Below are 26,832 nucleotides of genomic sequence, written 5' to 3'. Positions count from 1 at the left end.
CAAGAAGCCAGGTCATTAGGATGAGAAGCAGAGCTAGAGCTTGCAAAGGCTTGGAGTAAGACAGTAGGGACAAGTGTGGGAACATCGCTGTTGGCTCTTTGCCAGGAATTCATATCACAGAATTGACCCTACTGCCTTAGGAACAAAAAGTGGTGTGAGGAAAGTGTCATGAACCCTCTCTTTCAAGTGAAGTATTAACCCTTGTTTTTCATATAACCACAAAATGGAAAGTTCACCATTTATTCTCAAGAGGTGGAGAGGAGGGCGAGTCGGATGGAGTAGTTAACCTGGTCCTACCCTAGATTGGGAAGGAAAAAAATCATGTCAACTTTCAGCTCTCTTGTTCCATTCCATTCATTAAAGATTAGGTTAAGGGGGGTTACTTTATTCTGACACATTCCATTTGCAATTCCCCTGGGCAAGTGTTCTACCCCTTTACAACAGTAGTCTCCAAGTGGCTCAGTGTCTAGACAGGACAGAGTGTGGTAGCTTGGCTGTGGTGGAAACTCCTTTGGAAGGCTTCTTTTGACTTTCTTAACCATCTAGCCTCATTGGAGCTTTGCTTTGTATAAAGCTTTATTCTGACTTCCCAGAAAAGGATGCTTTTGGGAAGACAAGGGGCTCCACTTTTCCCGTCTTACTGTAGTGCCTATGCCCATGAAACTTACATGTGAATAAAACTTCAGGAGAGTTTGGATATTTCTGGGATGAGATGGGGATCTCTGATGTTTCTCGTAAGAGGCTCAGGGTGAGAAAATCCCCTGGGGATGGGTCATAGGGCAGAAGATGAGGTTGGGGGAAATTAGTGGAAATAACCTGAGGAAGCTAAATTTTGTTCAAAGGGGAATGTGAATAAGCAGAGCTACTTAAAGCATATTGCCATGAAAAACATAGATGCCGCATTATTAAGGAAATGTTTGGAAATGCTGTTGGATCATGAGGATTCTCAGATTCTACCCACAGCCTGCCTCTCCCCAACTCTGCCGCCACCTGCCTTCTCTGAAGGCCGTAGCCCTCCTATGCTTCACATTATTGCTGCTTTTTGATTAGCTCCCTGGGGGCACTTAGAAGGGCAGAGGGAAGGGGGACTGGGCTGGGTTGAGGGCACGCTTTCCTCCACCTCTGGGAGTCAGTCCACCATTTGCAGTGTGAAAGCTGTCCTTAGCAGAACACCTTCCTAGTACACAGATTTGAAAAATGTCAATCAACATGATTCAATTCTAAACCGAAGACTTAAATATAGCATTGGTGTATAATTTTAGAATTTGCTTTTGCTATGCAGGCAGTTGATAAAGTACAGTGTAGGGAACTGTTATTTATCTGTATGATGTTTCTTCACAGTCTATGCCCAGATAGTTGAGATTTAATTATTTGAGGTTAGTTGTACCTCAGTACATGTGGTGTTTGGTATTTGTCCTTACGTCTTTTTTTTTTTTGAGACGGAGTCTTGCTCTGTCGCCCAGGCTGGAACGCAGTGGTGCGATCTCTGCTCACTGCAAGCTCCGCCTCCCGGGTTCATGCCATTCTCCTGCCTCAGCCTCCCGAGTAGCTGGGACTACAGGCGTCTGCCACCATGCCCGGCTATTTTTTTTTTTTTATTTTTAGTAGAGACGGGGTTTCACTGTCTTAGCCAGGGTGGTTTTGATCTCCTGACCTCGTGATCCGCCCGCCTTGGCCTCCCAAAGTGCTGGGATTACAGGCGTGAGCCACTGCGCCTGGCCCTTATGTCTTTTTTTGTTGTTGTTGTTATAAATTAGCTGTATTAGACAAGATTATAGAAGTGGGATTTGAGGAAATTAACACATAAATTTAAATTTAAATTTATGTTAAACAAGTTGTATTAGTTTCCTAGTGCTGTCATAACAAATAACTGGAAATTTATTCTCTCACAGTTCTGGAGGCCAAAATTCTAAGATCAAGGTTTCCCTTATGTCTTTTTTTATACCTCATTTCTACTATATTAAAAGGCAAAGTATACAATTTCTATTTCTTTGGCACTTAAAGTTAGACACATTAGTTTTTCAGAGTGCTGAACACACATTGTTAACCTCTAGGCAACAGTATACGTAGGATGAAAGTATGAATTATGCAGAGTAAATTGTTAATCTGATTTCTTCACTTTGGAAAAAGTGCTACATATACATAATTTAATTAGAATACAGCTTTGCATTTAAACACATTTAATATTTAAGCTCCAATCACTTATTTTTAGAAAATCGCTAAGCGTCCTCATTGTATTTCCACATAGATAAGCTTCTTAGTATAGGCCAAAAAATGTAGAATGATTCAACTCTGTTGTGTCCTAGATTTGAGGCTTTACTGTGCAAGTACCAAGTTCTGTAGACAATCCAATCTAACCCTGGTCCTAGAGATAAAGAATTGTGATTGTTATCCAAGATAGGACCAAGGAGAGCCCTGTTGAGGGAAGTACAGACAAAAATGTTATTGGGTTCAAAGGAGGGAGAGAACACATCAATTATGGAAATTAGTTGAGGCTTAGTAGATACTGTAGTGGATGGACTCGGAAGGATAGATACACTTTCATTAGCTCCACGTTGGGAAAAGTCGTTCCAGCCAGATATTGGTAAGAGCCCTGGTAAGGTGTGGCTGTGAGGAAGCTGTGGCTAAGGTAAATACAGGGACACAGTGTCCCCTAGTTTGATTGGAAACACATGGCTTTTAAAGTGAGGTAAATTGGGAGAAAAGGACAATTCTAATGATAGTAGCCAGCACCTGTGGTGTACTGTTTTCTCAGATGTCAGACCTTGTATAAAGTGCTTTACGTATGGAATCTCTTTTAATCTGGAAAAGTGGGTCAGTTCTGTTTTTGTTGGAGAGCTTTTCATGAAAGAGCAGTATCATCAGGGCTGTGATTAAAGCAGGTTTGTACAGAAATAAAGCACGGGGAAAGGCAGAAGGCAGAGAGAGCACTCAAGAGGCCATCTGTATGTTCTCTGCAAGAATTAATGAAAGCCTGAATTATCCATGGTGAACGTTAAGTGAGAATGCAAAGTTGCTACCTAATTGAGCTGCTAACCAATTGAGTTGTTAAACTAAAATTTGGCCCAAGAAGGCCTCCATGTTTGCATACTTGCATTCTTAGGTATGAGCTGTGACCTAGCTTACTAGGTAAGCAAACTGAACACCTAGCGAAAGCTTCTGTAACAGTAGCTCAGTCTCAGCTAATCACAGGAGCTGCACTGTAGGCACTCCCAGGCAGACAGCTGTTCAAATGGTGTTCAAATCCAGCTGTTTCCGTACCTTGCTTCTTTTTTCTGTACATCATTTGCCTTTTTCTGTCCCTAAATCTTAACCAACCATGAGGCAGCCCAGAGTCTCTCTGAATCTATTCTGATTCTGGGAGCTTCCCAGTTCAAGAATTTTGTTTTCCTTGCACAGTGAAGATCTGTTAAATTTAATTTGTCTAAAGTTTTTCTTTTAACAGTAGGAATCCAAATGCACTTAAAACTTGAGTTGGTAGTCTGCTAAAAATTTTATTTTCTAACTCAAAACACATTAGTGGAATCTTGGGGTCCCAGATAACCTATGCTCTGGTCTGGGTTCCTTCCTTGAGATATGGAAAGCATGAGTCAATGAGGCCTAAATCCCTTCATGCTATCTGGGACAGAAACCTGGAGGCGGAGCAGACTCCTCCCTCCTCCTCATCCTTTACATCTTATCAATCTCCAGCCAACTGCGGATCAGACCATTGATTTCCTTTCATGTTTCATGTACCAAAGCCTCTCCAAGAAGCTCTGATTCTTGAATGTTCAAGTTTTAAACTACTGTGAAATACTAATCCCAGTATTAACTGTCTTTCAGATTCCATTGTGATTGGATTTTGGGTTGGTCTTGCAGTCTTCGTGATTTTTATGTTTTTTGTGCTGACCTTGCTGACCAAGACAGGAGCCCCACACCAAGAGTAAGTTTGGGCTGTTCCTAAATGTCTCTTAAGGCTCACAGGAGACTGAGGAAATAGAAACTACTACCCAGGGCCGGAGGTGCTTCCAGTGGATGAAGAGAAGGGGGGTGGTTATGGATTTGCTGTCTGGACCCAGATGCCCGTGGATGGGATGCAACTGTTCTCCTGGCTTTTTGTTTCTTGCGTCTTGGGCTTATTTTCAAGTGGACTTTTATGAAACTGGGTTTCTTGGTCTTTCCTATAGTCTTAATGATGATGTGGGCCTGATTTTGACATTGAAATGTTTATTAATTACAATGTATTTTATTCATATTCCCAAAAGGATTTAGATGATTCACCATATTAAAAGCAGTGGAAGAGACAATGGCAAAATAGGATGAAAACTAGTTTTAAAAATTATTTCAAGAAGCAGAGTAATAGTTGTTCCTGGATACTCAACTCCATTTAACTATTGACAATGATTAATAAACTTAACAGAGTTTTCTTAAAACTAGGATACAAAGGCAAACACTGTGGTTTACGTAATTCTCGTAACATGGTAGGACTTGTGATGATACTAGACTTTGGATTGATGGAGGAAAGTGTTACATGAGTGCTTAAAGAACATTGAGAAACATCAAAAAGTATTTGTTCAGTAATAGCTTGTAAAACTTCCGAAATATCTTAAAGGATTTATATATATTGTACCAAATTTTTAATAAAAGGGAAAATAGAGAATATTGAATACCTTATTAGTCAGCACCAGCAGGCAACAGTAATTAAAAGAGTTTTTGGCTGGTATGGTGGCTCACGCCTGTAATCCTAGCACTTTGGGAGGCTGAGGCGGGCAGATCACTTGAGTCCAGGAGTTCAAGACCAGCTTCGCTATGGCGAAACCCTGTCTCTATTAAAAATACAAAAAATTAGCCGGTTGTGATGGAGGGCACCTATAATCCTAGCTACCTGGGAGGCTAAGGCACAAGAATCACTTGAACCTGGGAGGTGGAGGGTGCAGTGAGCCAAGGTCACGCCACCGTACTCCAGCCTGGGCAACAGAGCCAGACTCTGTCTAAAAAAAAAAAAAAAAGAAAAAAGGTTTTTGATAAAGGGGCTGTTCAGAAGTTATGCACAGGGAAGAGGGCAACTATGCAGGCTCCTTCAGGACAGCGGGGCTGGCAACACTGAGAAGCAGCCGTCCTAGATCCCAGGAAGCAAGGGGTGGGGCCACAACTGGAACCCGGGAGTCTGCTGAGAGGAGTTGTGACTTTGGGCTGAGGGACACAGCAAATCCAGTGTGACCTCTCAGGGAAGGAGCCTCAAAGTTAAGACCAAGACCTCAGTCTTCTCCCTCCTTCCCATTTCTCACCATTGCTCCCCACTGGCTGAACACAACCAGCAGCCACAGAGGCTGCATCAAAGGCTAGTTTCCCAAGCACACAGCAGGACAGGGGAGGGTGGGAGAGACCTGGGAGAGTGAATAGAAGTTTCACAGGAATCCTGGTATTTTGGTTTGGTTTGGTTTTTTTGTTTGTTTGTTTGTTTGTTTGTTTTTTGAGACAGAGTCTCGCTCTGTCGCCCAGGCTGGAGTGCAGTGGCGCCATCTCGGCTCACTGCAAGCTCGCCTCCCAGGTTCACGCCATTCTCCTGCCTCAGCCTCCCCAGTAGCTGGGTCTACAGGCGCCCGCCACCACGCCCGGCTAATTTTTTGTATTTTTAGTAGAGACGGAGTTTCACTGTGTTAGCCAGGTTGGTCTCGATCTCCTGACCTCGTGATCTGCCCGCCTCGGCCTCCCAAAGTGCTGGGATTACAGGCGTGAGCCACTGCGCCCGGCCGAATCCTGGCATTTTTATATTCAGTATCTCATTTTTGCCTCACAGCCTGGCAGCAGCTCTCTTTCATGGTTGTGCCTCATCACAGCCTCCGGCATCTGAGGTTCACTCTTCAGCCTGCACTTGAACTATAACAAATGCCTGTGCAAAGGGAACAGCTCTTGCTATCACTCAGCTATTTCTAGATATCAGGGGCTAGGAAGAAAAAAATGTAAACACAGCCAGGCACGGTGGCTTATGCCTGTAATCCCAACAGTTCGGGAGGTCGAAGTGAGAGGATTGCTTGAGCTCAGGAGTTCGAGACCAGCCTGGGCAACATGACAAAACCCTGGCTCTACAAAATATACAAAAATCAGCCGGGCATGGTCTTGCACACCTGTAGTCCCAGCTACTTAGGAGGCTAAGGTGGGAGGATGACTTGAACCCAGGAAGTCAAGGCTGCAGTGAGCTGTGATTGTGCTGCTGCACTGTAGCCTAAATGACAGAGTAAGACCCTTTTTAAAAAAAAAAAAAATTTAAACACAAATATTTTAAATGAAAGGAAAATATCATTTTTATTGAAGCATTTGGAGACATATGGCTGAGAATCTATTTAACAGCCACTAAAAAGACACAAGCTTTCCTTTTTCTCTCTTCATGTCATTGTAAATATTCGCACATGCTTCCCTTCTATTATGTTGGCCCAGGGAATTTGAAAATATGGTGTGGGTTACAAGAGGGTTAAGAAAAGCCTAGAATAAACTCAGATTAAGGCACAACTCATAGAGTGGTCAGGGAATAATAACACCCTGTTAATCTTCCTTTTCCTCAGAGGAACCGATGGAGTTTTGTGGGTTATTGAGATAGATGTGTGTGATGTAGAAGACAGGAGATTTTAGGACTAGGAACACTAGCACAAAATAGAATGTGACTTCCGGTGATGGTTAATTTTATGTGTTAACAATTCTAGATGTTTCGGTGAAGGTATTTCTTAGTTGAGAGTACCATTTATCAGTACTCTTTGGGTTAAGCAGATTACTCTCCATTCTGTGAGTGGGCCTCATCCAGTCAGTTGAAGGCCTTAAGAGAACAAAGACTGACCTCCTCAAGCCAAAAGGGATTCTACCAGGATACTGTCTTTGGACTGTCTTCACCCTGCCAGCCCACTCTACATATTTTGGACTTGCTGACCCCCAAAGTTACATGAGGCAATTCCTTAAAATAAAACTCTCTCTTTATACACACACACACACACACACACACACACACACACACACACTGTGTTGGTTCTGTTTTCTCTGGAGATCCCTGACTAATCTTCACTTCCGTGTGGTGTCATGGCAACCCTGGGTAGTGGAGACTTGCCTTTTAGCCTTCCAGTCGGCAGTTCCCTTTTGCTACTAGACAGTTTGTCTTTGACGGTTGTTCTGAACAATGCTTAATCACAGAACGGGGGTCATTGTAACCCTGCATTCCTCTAACAAGGTTAAGGAAAAATAACTTTTTTTAACATTTAAGAAGATAATGGATCTTCCCTCAGGGCCACATTTTAAATGCTTCTGTACACAGTCTGACACAGTATAAGATATGGCATTTGGTTGCAGTGTATCATAATAGAAAACTGAAAGAATCAGAACATGTGGAAAAACATTGAAATAAATCTGTTATAAAGGCTTTTAGGTCTTAACAGACTTGACATTTGTTTGGCAGGAATTTCCTTCTTAGGTGGACATTTTTTTTTCCATATAGCCAATGTTAATAGAAAACAACTAATTTTAAGTTTGCCTGTGATAATTAGGGGGTGAGGGGAAGTATGATACAACATTGAAAATAATAAGAGCCATTTTTTTGATGCCAGGGTCAACTAATTACTTTATATCTCACCAAGTCCTCACAGGAAGATGAAGTAAATTCCATGTGTTCCCATATTACAGATAAGAAAGATGAGGCTGAGACACTTGCCTAAGGCTTCACAAGTTAAAGAAAAAATGTAGAGTCAAACCTCAAACTAAAGTCTCTTCGGTGCTGAAGTTCCTGTCATTAACCACTACACTCAACTATCTCAGATTGGCAATTTTTAATCTCTTCCTTCTATTGAACCGAAGGTGTTAGCAAGCAACCAGATTTGTTATTTTTTCCGTAAGTTATTGGGGTACAGGTGGTATTTGGTTACATAAGGAAGTTCCTTAGTGGTGATTTGTGAAATATTGGTGCACCTATCACCCAAGCAGTATATACTATACCATATTTGTAGTCTTTTCTCCCTCACCCCCTCCTTTTCTTCCCCGCCTCAAGTCCCCACAGTCCATTGTTTCATTCTTCTGCCTTTGTATCCTCATAGTTTAGCTTCCACATATCAGTGAGAACATATGATGTTTGCTTTTCAATTTCTGAATTACTTCACTTAGAATAACAGTCTCCAATCCCATCCAGATTGCTGCAAATGCTGTTAATTCATTCCTTTTTATGGCTGAGTAGTGTCCCACCGTATATATCACAGTTTCTTTATCCACTTGTTGATTGATGGGCATTTGGGTTGGTTCCACGATTTTGCAATTGTGAATTGTGCTGCTATAAGCATGTGTCTGCAAGCATCTTTTTCGTATAATGACTTCTTTTCCTCTGGGTAGATACCCACTAGTGGGATTGCTGGATCAAATGGTAGATCTACTTTTAGTTCTTTAAGAAATCTCCACACTGTTTCCCATAGTGGCTGTACTAGTTTACATTCTACACCAGCAGTGTAGAAGTGTTCCCTGATCACCACATCCGTGCTAACATCTACTGTTTTTCGATTTTTTGATTATGGCCATTCTTGCAGGAGTAAGGTGATATCGCATTGTGGCTTTGATTTGCATTTCCCTGATCATTAGTGATGTTAAGCATTTTTTCATATATCTGTTGGCCATTTGTGTATCTTCTTTTGAGAATTGTCTATTCATGTTTTTAGCCCACTTTTGGATGGAATTGTTTTTTTTTTTTTCTTACTGATTTGTTTGAGTTCTTTGTAGATTCTGGATATTAGTCCTTTGTCAGATGTATGTATTGTGAAGATTTTCTCCCACTTTGTGGATTGTCTGTTCTGCTGACTGTTCCTTTTGCTATGCAAAAGCTTTTTAATTTAATTAAGTTCCAGCTATTTATCTTTGTTTTTATTGCATTTGCTTTTGGGTTCTTGCTCATGAAATCCTTGCCTAAGCCAATGTCTAGAAGCGTTTTTCCAATGTTATCCTCTAGAATTTTTACAGTTTCAGGTCTTAAATTTAAGTTCTTAATCCATCTTGAGTTGATTTTTGTGTAAGGTGAGAGATAAGGATCCAGTTTCATTCTTCTACCTGTGGCTAGCCAATTATCCCAGCGCCATTTGTTGAAAAGAGTGTCCTTTCCCCACTTCATGTTTTTGTTTGCTTTTTTGAAGATCAGTTGACTGTAAGTGGGTTTATTTCTGGGTTCTCTGTTCTGTTCCATTGTCCTACGTGCCTATTTATATACCAGTACCACACTGTTTTGATGACTATGGCCTTATAGTATAGTTTGAAACCAGGTAGTATGATCCCTCCAGATTTGTTCTTTTTGCTTAGTGTTGCTTTGGCTATGCAAGCTCTTTTTTTGTTCCATATGAATTTTAGAATTATTTTTGCTAATTCTGTGAAGAACGATGGTGGTATTTTGATGGAGATTGCACTGAATTTGTAGATTGCATTTGGCAGTATAGTCATTTTTACAATATTGATTTTATCCATCCATGAGCATGGGATGTGTTTTCATGTGTTTGTTTTATCTGTGATTTCTTTCAGCAGTGTTTTGTAGTTTTCCTTGGAGAGGTCTTTCGACTCCTTTGTTAGGTTATTCCTAAGTTTGTTTTTTTGTTTTGTGTGTGTGTGTGTGTGTGTGTGTGTGTGTGTGTGTGTGTTTGCAGATATTGTAAAAGCTGATTAAGTTCTTGATTTGGTTCTCTGCTTGGTCGCTGTTGGTGTATAGAAGAGCTACTGATTTGTGTACATTAATCTTGTATCTGGAAACTTTGCTGAATTCTTTTTTTTGTTTTTGAGACGGAGTCTCACTCTGTCACCCAGGCTGGAGTTCAGTGGCATGATCTTGGTTCACTGCAACCTCTGCCTCCTAGGTTCTAGCAATTCTCCTGCCTCAGCCTCCTGAGTAACTGGGACTACAGGAGCACACTATCATGCCTGGCTAATTTTTTGTATTTTAGTAGAGACACGGTTTCATTGTGTTGCCCAGGCTAGTCTTGAACTCCTGAGCTCAGGCAATCCACCCACCTCAGCCTCCGAAAGTGCTAGGATTACAGGCATGAGCCACTGCGCCCGGCCTGCTGAATTCTTTTATCAGTTCTAGGAGCTTTCTGGAGGAGCCTTTAGGGTTTGCTGATGATCATATCATCAGCAAACACTGACAGTGTGACTTCCTCGTTACTGATTTGGATGCCCTTTATTTCTTTCTCTTGTCTGATTGCTCTGGCTAGGACTTCCAGTACTATGTTGAAGAGGAGTGGTGAGAGTAGGCATCCTTGTGTTGTTCCAGTTCTTGGAGGGAACTTTTCAGCTTCTCCCCACTCAGTATTATGTTGGCTGTGGGTTTGTCATAGATGGCTTTTGTTACATTGTATGCCCCTTGTATGCCGATTTTGCTGAGTTTTAATCATAAAGAGATGCTGGATTTTGTCAAATGCACTTTCTGCATCTATTGAGATGATCATGTATTTTTGTTTTTTATTCTGTTAATGTGGTGTATCACATTTGTTGACTTGCATATGTTAAACCATCGCTGCATCCCTGGTATGAAACCCACTTGATGATGGTGGATTATCTTTTTGATATGTTGTTGGACTCAGCTAGTATTTTGTTAAGGATTTTAGCATCTATGTTCATCAAGGATTTCGGTCTGTAGTTTTCTTTTTTGGTTATGTCCTTTCCTGGTTTTAGTATTGGGGTGATGCTGGCTTCGTAGAATAAATTAAGGAGGGTTCCTTCTTTCTCCATCTTGTGGAATAGTGTCAAAAGGATTGGTACGAATTCTTCTTTGAATGTCTGGTAGAATTCTGCTGTGAATCTGTCTGGTCCTGGACTTTTTTTATTGGTAATTTTTAAATTACCATTTTAATCTCACTGCTTGTTATTGTTCTGTTCAGGATATCTAGTTCTTCCTGATTTAAGCTAGGAGGGTTGTATTTTTCCAGGAATTTATCCATCTCTTCTAGGTTTTCTAGTTTATGTGCATAAAGGTTCATAGTAGCCTTGAATGATCTTTTGTATTTCAGTGGTGTCATTTGTAATAACTTCTGTTTCATTTTTTAATGAGGTTATTTGGATTTTCTCTCTTCTTGGTTAATCTTGCTAATGGTTTATCAATTTTATTTATCTTTTCAAAGAGCCAGCTTTATGTTTCATTTATCTTTTGTATTTTTTTTGTTTCAATTTCATTTAGTTCTGCTCTGATGATCTTGGTTATTACGTTTTTTCTGCTGGGTTTGGGTTTGGTTTGTTCTTTTTTCTCTAGTTCCTTGAGATGTGACCTTAGACTGTCAGTTTGTGCTCTTTCAGTCTTTCGATGTAGGTGTTTAGGGTTATGAACTTTCCTCTTAGCACTGCCTTTGCTGTATCCCAGAAGTTTTGATAGGTTATGTCATTATTGTGTTTCAGTTTGAAGAATTTTAAATTTCTATCTTGATTTCATTTTTGATCCAGTGCTCATTCAAGAGCAGGTGATTTAATTTCCATGTATTTGCATGGTTTTGAAGGTTCCTTTTGGAGTTGATTTCTAGTGTTATTCTACTGTGATCTGAAAGAGTGCCTGATATAATTTCAGTTTTCTTAAATTTATTGAGGCTTGTCTTATGACCTATCATAAGGTCTATCTTGGAGAAAGTTCCATCCACTGTTGAATAGAATGTGTATTCTGTGGTTGTTGGATGAAATGTTCTGAATCTATCTGTAAAGTCCATTTGTTTAAATCCATTGTTTAAATCCATTGCTTCTTTGTTGGCTTTCTGTCTGGTGACCTGCCTAGTGTTCTCCATGGAGGATTGAAGTCCCCCACTTAGTTCTATAAGTAATTGTTTTATAAATTTGGGAGCTCCAGTGTTAGGTGCATATATGTTTAGGATTGTGATATTTTCCTGTTGGACAAGGCCTTTACCATTACATAATATCCCTCTTTGTCTCTTTTAACTGCTGTTGCTTTAAAGTTTGTTTTGTCTGATACAAGAATAGCTACCCCTGCTTGCTTTTGGTGTCCGTTTGCATGAAATGCCTTTTTCCACCCCTTTACTTTAAGTTTATGTGAGTCCTTATATGTTAGGTGAGTCTCCTGAAGACAGCAGGTAGTTGGTTGGTGGGTTCTTATCCATTCTGTGGTTCTGTATTTTTTTAAGTGGAGTGTTTGGGCCATTTACATTCAATGTTAGTATCGAGATAAGAGGTACCATTGCATTCATGGTGCTCTTTGTTGCCTATGTACTTTGGTTTTATTGTTTTTGCTTTTTAACTTGTATTTTTGTTTCATAGGTCCTGTGTGATTTATGCTTTAAAGAGGTTCTGTTCTGATGTGTTTCCAGGATTTGTTTCAAGACTTAAAGCTCCTTTTAGCAGTTCTTGTAGTGGTAGCTCGGTAGTGGCGAATTCTCTCAGCATTTGTTTGTCTGAAAAAGACTGTGTCTTTCCTTCATATATGATGCTTAGTTTCACTGGATAAATAATTCTTGGCTGATAATTGTTTGGTTTGCGGAGGCTGAAGATAGGGCCCCAATCCCTTCTAGCTAGTAGTTTTCTGCTGAGAAATCTGTTGTTAATCTGATAGGTTTTTCCTTTATAGGTTACCTGATGCCTCTGTCTCACAGCTCTTAAGATTCTTTCCTTTGTCTTAACTTTGGATAACCTGATGACAGTGTGTCTAGGCAATGGTCTTTTTGCGATGAATTTCCTAGGTGTTCTTTGTGCTTCCTGTATTTGGATGTCTAGGTCTCTAGCAAGGCCGGGGAAGTTTTCCTTGATTATTTCCCCAAATATGTTTTCCAAGCTTTTAGAATCCTCTTCTTCCTCAGGAACACCAATTATCCTTAGGTTTGATTGTTTAACATAATCCCAGACTTCTTGGAGGCTTCTTTCATATTTTCTTATTCTTTTTCAATGTGTTGGATTAGGTTAATTTGAAGACCTTGTCTTTGAGCTCCGAATTTCTTTCTTCTACTTGTTCAATTCTATTGCTGAGACTTTCCAGAGCATTTTCCATTTCTATAAGTGTGTCCAATGTTTCCTGAAGTTTTGTTTTTTTCTTTAAACTATTTCCTTGAATATTTCTCTCTTTACTTCTTGCATCGTTTTTTTAGATTTCTAGTATTGGGCTTTGCCTTTCTTTGGTGCCTCCCTGATTAGCTTCATAACTAACCTCCTGAATTCTTTTTCAGGTAAATCAGGAATTTCTTCTTGGTTTGCATCCATTGCTGGTGAACTAGTATGATTTTTAGGGGGTGTTAAAGAGCCTTGTTTTGTCATATTACCAGAGTTAGTTTTCTGGTTTCTTCTCATTTGGGTAGCCTCTGTCAGAGGGAAGGTCTAGGGCTGAAGGCTGTTGTTCATATACTTTTGTCCCATGTAGTGTTCCCTTGATGTAGTACTCTCCCCCTTTCCCTATGGATGTGGCTTCCTATAAGCAGAACTGCAGTGATTGTTGTCTCTCTTCTGGGTCTAACCACCCAGTAAGTCTGCCTGGCTCTGGGCTGGTACTGGGGGTTGTCTGCACAGAATACTGTGACGTGAATCGTGTATGGGTCTCTCAGCCGTGGATACCAGTGCCTGTTCCAGTGGAGGTGGTAGGGAGGTGCAGTGGACTCTGTGAGGGTTTTTAGCTTTGGTGGTTTAATGCTCTATTTTTGTGCTGGTTGGCCTCCTGCCGGGTCATGTTCCTTTCCAGAGAGCATCAGCTGTGGTAGTTTGGGGAGAAACAGGTGGTAGGCAAGGCCCTAGAACTCCCAGGAGTATATGTCCTTTGTCTTTAGCTACCATGGTGAATAGGGAAAGACCATCGGGTTGGGGCAAGGCTAGGCGTGTCTGAGCACAGTCTCTCCTTGGGTGGGTCTTGCTGCAGCTGCTGTGGGAGATGGGGGTGAGGCTCCCAGGTCAGTGGAGTTGTGTATCTAGGAGGATTATGGCTGCCTCTGCTGAGTCATGCAGATTGTCAGGGAAGTGGAGAAAAGCCAGCAGTCACAGGACTCACCCACCTCCCATACAAATCAAAGGGCCAGTCTCATTCCCACCATGTCCCCACTAACAGCCCCTAATCTGTTTCCAGGCAATGGGCAGCCGGGCTTGAGAACTTGCCCCAGGCTACCCTCCTCCCAGCTGCGAAAGAAAAGGGCTTGGTTCATTCCCCACCTATGGAGTCTGCACACTGGTTTCGTGTCCTTCCCCGAGTTCTGGCCAGGAGGCTTCTTGCCCCATTCAAATTGTTACAAAGTTCAGCTGGAGATTTCCTTCTCCCTGTGGTGTTTCTCCCCCTGATCCCCTGGCTCCTCTGGCCGCCCTGCCGATAGATTCCTATGGTGCCAGGAAGGAATGGCCTGCTTGTGGACCCAGCGAGCGCCCAGGGCCTTTCTTCTTCTTCCTCTACCCCTGTATTTCACTCGGCTCTCTAAATTGACTTAGCTTCAGGTACGGTTGGAAACTTCTCCCACAAAGAGACCTTCAGTTTCTCTAGTGGGGGTGTGTGTTCAGGAGAGGAGGCTCTCCCTTTCCCACTTCTGCAGTTGGGGCACCCACAATATTTGGGGTTTCTCCTGGGTCCTGCAGGAGCAATCTGCTTCCTTCAGAGGGTCTGTGGGTCCTCTTGGGATTGCTGGTTTGTTCTTGCAGTCAATCTGGAGCTAAAATTCACAATGTGAGCCTCTGCGCACTGCTCTGTCCATCCAAGTTGGAGTTGCAATCTAGTCCTGCCTCCCATCCGCCATGATGATTACTTTGTTTTTGTCACATACTGTGCCAAGCACGGGGCTCTGGACTCAAACATTTCCAGGTTTACTTATTGAGACTTTGGCCTGGATTCTTAACATCTCTGTGCTTGAGACTCCTTATATATAAATAAGGAAGTGTCTGCCTCCTGGGATTATTGTCCAACCTGCGGCCCAGGATAGCTTTGAATGCAGTCCAACACAAATTCGTAAATTAGCTTAAAACATTATGAGATATTTGTGTGTGTGTGTGTGTGTGTGTGTGTTTCTTATCAGCTATCATTAGTGTTAGTGTATTTTATGTGTGGCCCAAGACAATTATTCTTCTTCCAATGTGGTCCAGGGAAGCCAAAAGATTGGACATCCCTGTTGTAAACACAGAAGTGAGCAGACAGTGGAGCTTCTTGCAAAAGCTGGGCTCAGAGCATCCCTCAGTAAAGATGAGTCACTGTGTGAGCTGAAGAGTCTAGGTAAAGAGTAGGACGGAGAAGAAAAAGGAACCCATTCTCCCATGGGATACCCAGACCCTAAGCATTATATCTACGCTTTCAAAATGTTGCCTCATTCTATCCCAGCTTCACCTTGGCTGTGTCTGAAAGTGAAACAGTAAGATGAATCTAGAATGGCAGCTAGGTAGAGAATCCTGGTGATGGGTCAGAAGGACCAACACCTTTGAATTCTGATTGCTTTACATATCCAGCTCTCTGGGTGGTTTGTCACTAAGACAGTTACTTCCTAAAGTAGAACATCAACAACATCCTTTTGGAACGTGATTCCAACAGCATGGTTAATATACCTGAGTAAGTCTGGAAGCTCAGAATGGACTGGTGCTTGGATCTACCACTGAATTTAATATTTTTCTCCCTGGAGACGGCTCAGACCAGGGCCAAATGGCTCCCTAGGATCTCATCATTGCTGACACATGGAAGTGTGTGAGCTTCCCTTTGATAGTAGTAAGACACAGGATGACAGATAACACCACCTGTCCCCTGACTCCCTGTGTCCGTGCCCACAACAGACATCAGCAATGGACTGCATCATCTTCCCTGTGTAGCCAAGACTTTTGCCTGAGAATCATTTTCAAAACAGATCTCCAGGCAGCCACCAGGAACCAATCACAGTTTACCTGAGAGAGAATGTTTATCCGCCATCCTGGCTGGACTTTCCTTTAAAGTACTGGATGACAGGAGTTGAGATCCACTTAACTGCACAGGGCCAATCACACTGCAATAAAATGGGTATTTTTTTCCCCTGAATTGTTTAACCTGGGATCATGCTAGAATGAGAACTTCTGGAATCACTAACTACTTAGTGGCTTCTGTTAAGGGGGGAAATATGTGCTAGGCTAGGCTGTCAGACAGTAAGAAATTAATCCTCAAATCTTGGTATAACACAACAAAGGTTTATTTCTTGCTTAAACTCCATGTCTGCTAAGGTTGGCAAGGGGCAGACAGAAACATCTCCACTTGCAGCTGCCCTTTCCCCACCACGCGGCCTCCTAGGTTGCTGTGACATGGGTAAGAAAACACTTGGAGATCTCAAGGTTGCCCCTCCATTCTTCAGCCGGAAGCAGCACACATCCCTTCCTCCCACAGCTCATTAGTCAGAACTAGCCACACCCACCTGACTGCCCGGGGCTGGGAAGGGTAGTCTTCTGTGTATCCAGAAGGAAAGAGGCAGGTATTGGTGAGCACTGAGAAGGTAGACTGCAGAGGAAGAAAGACTGTTATAAAGCTGACATCACCCTTCTTAAAAGCTTTTAGGCCTAAGAAGCAGCTTTGATGGGGATTATTTTTTCCATGGAATATTTGCTTTTGTATGGTGGGGCAGGCAGGGGATCTCTTATCTGGATTTTTTAAGGACAGTGAAGATAAAAGAAGCATTTCCTCCTGCTTTCTGAGCTAAGGAACCATTTACTCTGCATGCTGTCTTGTTAAAGCCTTATGGCCCCATTATCATAAATCTGCCAGATAGAGAGTAATGGGAAAAGTTTGGGTCACATTGTTATGTAGAATACTTTGGACTTCTGGAAAAATTATCAAACCCCAGACATTACGTGCCTCACATACCCTCCTTTTGTAGCCTTTGTTAAGTGCATCTCATCCAGGTGGGGCTGTTCTTCACTTAGGGGCTGGTGCAGGATTGCTCAGGACCCTGTAAAAATGGGAATTATATTCTATCTTGAATAGCAATTTACCTTAATATGGCACTCATTAAAGAATGAGTACGTGGAAGTAAAGACTAACAGCAGGGAAATGTCATTGTTCAAAAGTTTTGATATTGACCAGGGCCACAGGAACTAGATGGCAAAATGCAGATGTAGTGAGTGATTCCTGAGGAAGCCCTGTCATTCTGAGGTATCTACTGCTATGAAAGGGTAGAAGATCTATTTTATGTGTCTGGTTCAGTCTATAACTTTTGTTCAGGAGTTATTTTTTTTTTTCTTTTGAGTTGGGGTCTCACTCTGTCACCCAGGTTGGAGTGCAGTGGCGCTATCTCGGCTCACTGCTAGCCTCAACTGCCCAAGCTCAGGTGATCCTCCCACTTCAGCCTCCTGAGTAACTGGGACTACAGGTGTGTGCCACTACACCCAGCTAATTTTTTTTTTTTTGAGACAGAGTCTCACTCTGTCACCCTGGCTGAAGTGCAGTGGCATGATCTTAGCTCACTGCAACCTCCACCACCTGGGTTCAAGTGATTCTCCTGCCTCAGCCTCCTGAGTAGCTAGGATTACAGGTGCCCAAACCATGCCCAGCTGAGTTTTGTATTTTTAGTTTTTGTATTTTTATTTTTAGTTTTGTATTTTTGTATTTTTCTCCATGTTGGCCAAGCTGGTCTGGAACTCCTACCTTCAGGTGATCCAACTACCTCTGCCTCCCAGTGTGCTGGGATTACAGGTGTGAGCCACTGCACCCAGCCTAATTTTTGTATTTTTAGTAGAGACAGCATTTCACCACGTTGCCCAGGCTGGTCTCAAACTCTTGGCCTCAAGTAATCCACCTGCCTCGGCCTCCCGAAGTGCTGGGATTACAAACGTGAGCCACTGTGCCTGGCCAGGCATATATATCTTTAAAAGCCCACTGGAAGCGACTGCTGGAAATATCAGGTGCCCACAGGCTGATCTGCCCACAACTTTTCGTGAGTGGGGCAAACTGAAGACAGTGGTCAGCATGCTAAGACCATTGGCACAGCAGCAGGTATTTCATTTGTAAAAACTCATAAAAAATCTGGAAAATTGCTAGTGGAATAATCCAGAGCATTACTTGTGTTGTCCGTCTGCAAATGGAGGTGGAAGGAGTCTATCCTTCTGTCTTGATTTGTCTTCAGGGTCACAGAGGTAGGAGCACCTCACTAACATCAGAGTAGCTGTGCCTCTCATAGGAATCAGGGCTTTGGACAAGCCCACAGATATAGCTGTTCAGTACATGGTATTTCATAAAGTGCTCACTGAGGTCTAAGTAGTGCAAGGCTCTTCCAGGGATGCAAAGATGAACCAAATACAGCACATCAGTATATAGGAGAGAAAGACCATACACAAAATAGCCCTGACACAAGGCAGAAAAGGATGCAACCTGTAAGAGCAGGTTAGTAAAATATGGCAAGAGCACAGAGGAGGGACAGATTTCTTCCCATTGGGAGATCAGAGTGTCTCCATGGAGTCAGTGACATTGGAGTTGACAGTGAAGAAGCTTTTTGATTTTGACAGACAGACTGGTGGAAGGGCCTATCAGGTAGGAAGAACAGCACAAACGAAGGCACAAAGAGTGGCAGTCCTGAGTACACTGGGGGCCTGTCACATCCTTTGTGGCTAGACTGTAGGATTAGCAAGGGGACTGGCGGGAGAGAACACTGGAAAGGCCAGATGATATGAGACCAGGGGCCTGGAGTGTCAGAGGAGTTGGGGAGTTGATGAAAGTTTGTGAGCATGTGGGTGTCCTGGGGAGGAAATGACAGTTACACTTTGGGTATTAAAGGACTAGGTGGGTCCTTGTGTTAGATGCACTCTGTGTAGGTAGAAAGACTTTTACAGGTACACAGAATATATGACTTAACCTGTGGTGAGAAGAAGAAAAGGCTAAGGATCGGAACAGTCTGAACAGTCTTTATTTTGGCTGGTAGAGTTCTGTGATGTTGCAGTCAATAGGTTAAGTCCAATAGCCTTTCTTATAATAAGCAGAAAATGATGACTACAAATTCTCAAAACAAATAAGTAAAAAAATGGTTTCAGGATTCTAGCAACATAAACAGTTGTAGGATGACACAGTTAGGATGACACAGGAGAGCTTCTAACAATGATAAAATCTTGACAAACCCTGAAAAATTATTGGAAGGCATTAGAGAATGAACATAAGCAGATAGAAACTGAAGGGCTTTTGGCTCTTGAAAGAAGGAAACTGCCTAGCTTATGTCTATGGTTGTATGATTTTCTACCTGAAATCTTCCAATTCACAAGCATGATCTATGTCTCCATATACTTAGGTCTTCTTCAATTTCCCTTTGTAATGTTTTGAAAATTTCAGAGTACAGGTCTTGAACATTCTTGGTTAAATTTATTGTTAACTATTCTATTTTTTTGATGTTATTGTGAATGGAGTTTACCTTTTCATTACTAGCATGTAGTAATACAGTGATTTTTGTATAAGGTCAATTGAAAGAAAAATATTTTTAAATGGCAGTGGTGGTCTAACTGGTTAAACATACGAAAAAAAAAATGAATGAGATTACCTCATCTCAATACGGAGTGTGTCTTCAAAGTAAAAGCTCCTAGAACTGCACTGGCCAGTAGAACTTTCTGTGATGATGGAAATGTGTCTGTGCTGTCCAGTTAGGTGCCACTGGCCACATGTGGTTACTGAGCATTTGCAATATGGGTAATATGACTGAGAAACCAAATTTTGAATGTTACTTAATTTAAATTTAAATAGCCACATATTGGTAATGTATCATATTGGCCAACATAGTTAGAAGAAAGCATAGGAGAATATCTTCATGATGTTAGGGTAGGCAATTGTGTCTTAGAGAAGATGTAAAAAGCATAAACATAAAGGAAAAAACTTGATAAACAACTAATTAAAACTTCTGCTCATCAAAAGACATCTTTGAGAAAATGAAAATGCCAAGTCACAGATCAAGAGAAAATATATGCAATACACATAACTGACAACTCATATTCTGCATATATTATAAAACTTCCACAAGTCAAGAACAAAAACCAAACAACTCAGTTTTTAAATAGACTCCTACAGATACTTCACAAAAGAAGATAAACCAATAGCCAATAAGCACAGTAAGAGATGCTCAGATGTTATTACACATCAGAGAAATGCACATTAAAGTCACAATGACATGTCATTTCACTCCCATTGGAATGTCTAACATTAACATGATTGACAACACCGAATGTTGAGAAGCAGGTTGCTATGGCTTGGATAGCTTGTTTGCCCCCACCAAAGCTCATGTTGAAATTTGATCCCCAGTGTGGCAGTTTTGGGGGGTGGGGCCTAATGGAAGGTGTTCGGGTTATAGGGGTGGATCCCTTGTGAATGGCTTGGTGCTATTCTCACAGTAGTGAGTTCTTGCTTTCTCAAGGCTGGATTAGCTCTCTTGGGAATGGATTAGTTCCCTCAAGAGCAGGCTGCTATAATGCCAGGACACTCCTCAGATTTTCCTTCCTTTTTATGGGTCTGCTTCTCCTTTAACCTTCTTTGTAGTGTTGTGATGCAGCATGAAAGCCCTAACCAGAAGCCAGGGGCATACCCTTGAACTTCTCAGCTACATACACTTCTTTTATTTGTAAACTACTCAGTCTCAGGTATGCTTTTGTAGCAACATGAAAGGGACTACAACAGAGGTGGAAAAACTAATTCTCACTCATTGTGGTGGAGTGTAAAATGGTACAACTACTTTGGAAAACTCTTTGCAGTTTCTCATAAAGTTAAGCATAGATCTACTACATGACTCAATTCTATTCTTAGGTATTTATTCAAGAGCAGTAGAAACATATCCACAAAGAGACTTCTCAACAACATTCAAAGTAGCTTTACTCACATGGTCCCAAGCTAGAAACAACCCAAATGTCCTTCAGCAGGAGAATGAATAAATAGATTGTAGTATGTTCATACAATGGGCATTAGTAAGAAAAAGGACAAACTATTGTCATATGCAACAATATAGATAAATTTCAAAAACATTGAGCAAAAGAACCCAAGCACAAAAAGCCATATATTATATGATTCCATTTATATAAATTTCAAGAACAGGCTAACCTAGCCTGTGGAAATACAAATCAGAGCAGTGTTACCTAAAGGGGGTAGAAATTGAATGGAATAAAACTTTCTGGAATGAAGGAAATAAATGTCCTTTATGTTGATTGGGGTGGTAGTTACATGGGTGTGTTCATTAATAAACATTCATCATATTTGGTACTTAAGATTTATGCATTTCACAGTGACATATATGGTATGTGAACTTTACCCAGTGATGATAAGAATAGTAACTGAATCGAAGCAAGGGGTGTCCATGATGAGTTTTTCACATTGTCAACCCAAATTAACAAACAGAGGCTCTCTGAAAGAAAATGATTTTTATTTGGTAATAGGGCACTGCAATGGGCATACTCATATAGTAAACTATGTATGTATTCTAGGAGGTAAAGGAAGATAAAGATATTGAAAGAAAAAGTGAGGAGGATTACACAGTTATTTCAAGATAATTATCGTCGGCTACAAGGATTAATAACAAAGGTGGCGTCAGTCAAGGTTGGACAGATAGTTGCTGGGCAGATGTCCTTGCAGAAGTATTCTTTTTGTTGTAAGACTGAGATGGCCTTTGTGCAAGGTTATGGCTTTTGCAGAGTCTTTTGTGATGATTCTTATTAACAGGCACTCATGCATGAGGACCCTCCTTTCATAACCTTCCCCAGCTCTATTGCCAGGGTTTTTTTGTTTGTTTGTTTGATTTTTCTTTTGAGATGGAGTCTTGCTTGGTCACCCAGGCTGGAGTGCAGTGGCATGGTCTTTGCTCACTGCAAGCTCCGCCTCCCGGGTTCACGCCATTCTTCTGCCTCAGCCTCCCAAGTAGCTGGGACAACAGTTACCTGCCACCACATCTGGCTAATTTTTTGTATTTTTAGTAGAGACAGGGTTTCACCGTTTTAGCCAGGATGGTCTCGATCTCCTGACCTCGTGATCCGCCCGCCTCAGCCTCCCAAAGTGCTGGGATTACAGGCATGAGCCACCGTGCCCTATTGCCAGGGTTTTTAACATAAGTGACTTCATTTTGATTCTGACAACTTTCACATTTCCCTTGTTTGATGAAGATCTTTCTCAAAAGGCATCACTGATGAATCATCCCATAGTTAAATTTTGATTGTCCCTTGGTGCTGGGATTTACCTGTACTGGTTTGGTTTAATCTAGTCCTACATTAGAAGGAAGTTATTGGTGACTAGGAATCAGTGTCAAAAGCCTTTTAGCCACATTTGAGCAACAAAGGAAGTTTGGAGGGAGAGGCTCTCAGGCTAAGTCTACCTGAAGTCCATATTTAAGTTCAATTGTGTCTGTTTTGTAGGTGTTGGCTATCACTTCAAAGTGCTGGTCCAGCATTATTCTGTTAGGAGTTGTAAGAATTTTAACAAGTAACAGGTACAAAGTTTACAAAGAAAAGTAGAAAGTAAAATTAACAGTAATATGATAATCTCAGTTTGCCTAACAGTTTTGAGGCATGAACCTGGGCTTAAAGACGACCAGTTGAATAAATCAAATGAACACAGGGGATTAGGTGAGACTTGTTTTAACTATGTGACCTGTTTTCTTATTTTGTATATATGGGTCTCAATTCTCCCAGAGGACTGTATCTAGGTACAGTATGTAGTATTGGCAATAGCACATATATTCACTTATTTAAGCAATAGATAATATAGAGCGATTTTGTTACCTGGCATCCCAAGGGTGGGTTGAATTAAAGTAGAGCAGACAGAGAACAACAGTTGTATTAGGGATGTTGACAAAGTCACCCATTAGGTGCACTAAAGGATCTCTTAGGTCAGGTTTTTTAAAGTTACCAGCCAAAGGTATTGATAGTGAAATTTCAAGTGCACCATTATCCTGTGAAATGAAAAAGGTAGGCATTAAGAGGGATCAAAGTCTCATTATGATATGGAGTCTTTTTCTGATGTCTTGGGAAAAACTGTCTACTGCCATGAAGCTGTCAACTTCTCATCCTGGTTTGCAGTTTGAATGTGACTGTTTATGGCATAAGGTGCCGATATGGTTTGACTCTGTGTCCCTACCCATATCTCTTCTCAAATTGTAATCCCCATGTGTCATGGGAGGAACCTGGTAGGAGGTGATTGGATCATGGGGCAGTTTCCCCTATGCTGTTCTTGTGATAGTGAGTTCTCACAAGATGTGATGGCTTAAAAGTCTGTGGTGATTCCTTGGCCGGGCACAGTGGCTCACGCCTGTGATCCCAGCACTTTGGGAGGCCCAGGCAGATGGATAATTTGAGGTCAGGAGTTCAAGGCCAGCATGGCCAACATGCTGAAATCCTTTCTCTACTAAAAATACAAAAATTAGCCAAGGGTGGTGACACATGCTTGTAATCCTAGTTACTTGGGAGGCTGAGGCAGGAGGATCAGTTAAACCTGGGAGGCAGAGGTTGCAGTGAGCCAAGATCAAGCCACTGCACTCCAGCTTGGGTGACACAACAAGACTCCATCTTAAAAATAAATGAATGAATAAATAAATAAATAAATAAATAAAAGTATGTGGTGGGTTCCCCCTCTCTTGCTGCCATGTAAGATGTGCCTTGCTTTCCCTCTGCCTTCCACTATAATTGTAAGTTTCCTGAGACCTCCCTAGCCATGCAGAACTATGTGTCAGTTAAACCTCTTTTCTTTATAATTACCCAGACTCAGGTAGTTCTTTATAGCAGTGTGAAAACAGATTAATACAGGTGCTTTGGTGAACTCTCTGTGTGACCGATACATTAGACATTAGACTTGTCCCTTAAAATTCACCAAGTTTAAGGTTATAGGGCTTCAGAAACAGAACAGTTTGCATTTTTAGTAATTCCATGGTGAGAGTTGGATTGAAAGAATCTAGAATAATTCAGGATCCAGCTATTCTATAGGCAGATAACAAGAACTTGAAAATAATGCACAGGGCTAACAATCTAATAACAAGAGTGTTGTAGTTTTTCTCTAGAAATATAACTTTTTCTCTCTCATATTAGTGTACTTTTAATATTAAAGCTCAATCTTTAGCAAGGCTTATAGATAATTCCCATCTAATTATAGCCTTCATGAACCTTTCATGACCTGCTCAAATCTTCAGTAACATGCTTAAGCCTTTAGTTTTGTCCTATTCTTCCTCCTTCTTAAATGACCAGTCATTTTACTTTAGAACAAAAACTTACTACACAGATTCTTTCTTATAGGAAATTATTCTCTTTTCTTTTTAACCTTCCTTACCGGAAGTGCATCTTCTTACTTGTAACTTTCTCCATGTCTCTGTCTCCTGCTTACCAGTAGAGAAGGGCTTTTGCCATGTTGCCCAGGCTGATCTCGAACTTCTGAGCTCAAATAATCCTCCTGCCTTGGCCTTCCACAGTGCTGAGATCACAGATGTGAGCCACTGTGAGATATGATGAGATTTCTCTTCAAATAGCCTGATCAATCCTTTATTCTTTAATTCATAGTACCCACTCCCCCACCCCTTTCTCCTTTTTCTCTTTTTTTCCTTTCTGCCTTTGTTACATGCCAGGACATGCCACAGTACCAGGCTTTTCAGTACGAGCTCACATTCCTTTCCTTATTTAAAAAAAAGACTAGCCCTCTAGCTCATCACAGACACCCCTTCCCCTTTTCCCCTCTCTCCCTTACGTGCCCACCTTATCTAAAAAAAGTTCAAACGTCTAACCAACCGAGATTAATTCAGATTGTGCGACCTGACCCCGGCCAATAGAAAAAGAGTACAGGGACAGGACTTGCTTCAGAAATAAAGGCTTTCGTGCCCCTTTGTTCAAGTGTGCTCTCATGGCGACTGGCAAAAAAACAAAACAAAAAAACATCCCTCTACACAAAAGTAAAATTGCTTTGCTAAAAATCCCTTGTTTGAGTGTTCAATCTCCTTAGGATTTTGAGCGTTATTCCCAATAGCCACCATGCCTGGCCTGTTTACTTTTAACAATTATACCTGGATTACTCATAGAAACTGAGATATTAGACAAAGCTAGTCATCATTTTAAGTTATTTCCCTGTTAATCATTTTTATAGCCTGCGAATATCAGGTGTTCACCTAAGTAAGAACCTTAAAGTTAAATATATGGGTATTTTGCCAATAACTCAGAAGATACAGCTGCTTTTATTAAGCCGTACATATCAAATTAGTCGTACATATCAAAGAATTACAGAAACAAATTTATTCTGTTTTTAGGGTGAGTTTATAATTTTATCACCTTAAAACATCTAGTACAATCTTGATGAACAGTAAACCCAGGCAAAAATGTATGCTGACAATTTTGAAGACCTCTCTATTTTTATTTTATCAACAAACTTAAAACCAGCTTATTTATCAAAAAATTATTTAAGTAATGTGAATTAAAAACACATGGGTTAGTTACTATATTTTTGTTACAGTACTCAATTTAAGTGCTTTTCTTCCCTTTTAAATTTATTAATCAGATCTCTTTAATATATTTTAGTAGAAAAATATTATATACACACAACATTAAAACATACAGACCATACAAATACATAGAAGCAGATTCTCTAGTTTTCATCTGGGTATTTTAGTCATAAGACAGTGTAATGTAGTAATACAAACTCAGTTTGTAAAAGGACAGTTGAACTCAAATTATATTTCCGACAAATGGGACCTGTTCACATGGCTAATGTTTATTTGCCCCAATAGATAATCTTATTAAGGCTGTGAACTAAAATTTTGGATAAGGAAATTTTCATAGCAGTTTGATAATAATAATAATAATAAACCTCTCTTATCCTTTACTTCAGTTTCAAATGAGTTTAGGGTATATTTTTAATATTTATATTTTAGCCAGGACTGGCTAAATTGTATAAGAAAAATAAAACCTTCAAGTGGCCTTGAATTTTTAGTAACAATCTTTTGTTTGCTGGTCTGGTTTGCTTGACTAGTCAATGTGGGTGAGGAAGCATTTTAACAGGTTTTTTTTCCAGCCTTTTCTAGTCCCTCCATAGCAGATAAAGCAATTTTTATGCCAGACAAAGATATAGTATTCCTCTGAGCTCAAGATTTTGACTTGTTTGATCTGAGAGGCTAACTTTTGTAAACATTTATGTAGTTATTTGCTTTTAGAATACCAGTCCTTTAATTAAGTGTTCCATTACCCAAAGCACTTTTTAGTCAGACAAACCTAGATTTACATTTCCGAAGGTATCTAAATTGTTGGTTTTCATGAACCTGTTGTAATCTGTAAAGCTGTTTTTTGCATTTTGACTGGAATGCCATAAGCAGTGAGTTTGTCTTAACACCAGCAGAAAAGTCTGCAGATTCCAAATAGGCAGAAAAATGAAATAGAGGAGAGAGAGCCTAGAAGGCTCTATGTATTAACTCTATATTTGCAGTTTCTATTTCATCTCTAAGATAAACAGGCTTGGGGAGTTTATGATCTCCATGATGCCCATTGAGTTTGTGTGCACCAGGAAAAGCCATGTAGTCAGCTGGAGTCCCAGAAGACCTGGCATGCCTTGGTATTTGAGAATCTCATTTCATCTCTTTTTTTCTTTCTTTCTTTTTTTTTTTTTTTTTGAGACAGAGTCTCACTCTGTCCCCAGGCTGGAGTGCAGTGGCGCGATCTCGGCTCACTGCAAGCTCCGCCTCCCGGGTTCAGGCCATTCTCCTGCCTCAGCCTCCCAAGTAGCTGGGACTACAGGCACCTGCCACTGTGCCCGGCTAATTTTTTGTATTTTTAGTAGAGACGGGGTTTCACCGTGTTGGCCAGGATGGTCTCCATCTCCTGAGCTCGTGATCCACCTGCCTCGGCCTCCCAAAGTGCTGGGATTACAGGCATGAGACACTGCACCCGGCCCCTTCATTTCTTATTAATTTCTTACAAGCAAAGAAAATCCCATAAATCATATCAGTGGTACGTCAGGAGTTTGTACTGGTGTGCAAAGAAAAT

The 26,832-nt window shown here is 41.0% G+C and overlaps 1 protein-coding gene across 5 annotated transcripts in view; it reads left to right on the top strand.

The window, feature by feature from the left end:
- The window catches only part of MRAP2 (melanocortin 2 receptor accessory protein 2), a 71,391-nt gene that overhangs the window by 39,126 nt on the left and 5,433 nt on the right, over positions 1 to 26,832 (top strand). For all 5 annotated transcript variants that reach the window (XM_030798534.1, XM_030798535.1, XM_030798536.1 and 2 more), the window contains one exon: positions 3,823 to 3,922. In XM_030798534.1, the coding sequence (XP_030654394.1) occupies positions 3,823 to 3,922 (100 nt within the window). The remainder of the gene's footprint in view (positions 1 to 3,822; positions 3,923 to 26,832) is intronic.

This window comes from Nomascus leucogenys, chromosome 18 (genome assembly GCF_006542625.1).
Source record: "Nomascus leucogenys isolate Asia chromosome 18, Asia_NLE_v1, whole genome shotgun sequence".
In the NCBI taxonomy this organism is placed as follows: domain Eukaryota; kingdom Metazoa; phylum Chordata; class Mammalia; order Primates; family Hylobatidae; genus Nomascus; species Nomascus leucogenys.
Note: the sequence above shows the minus strand (reverse complement) of the source record. Positions and strands in the feature narration are given on the sequence as shown.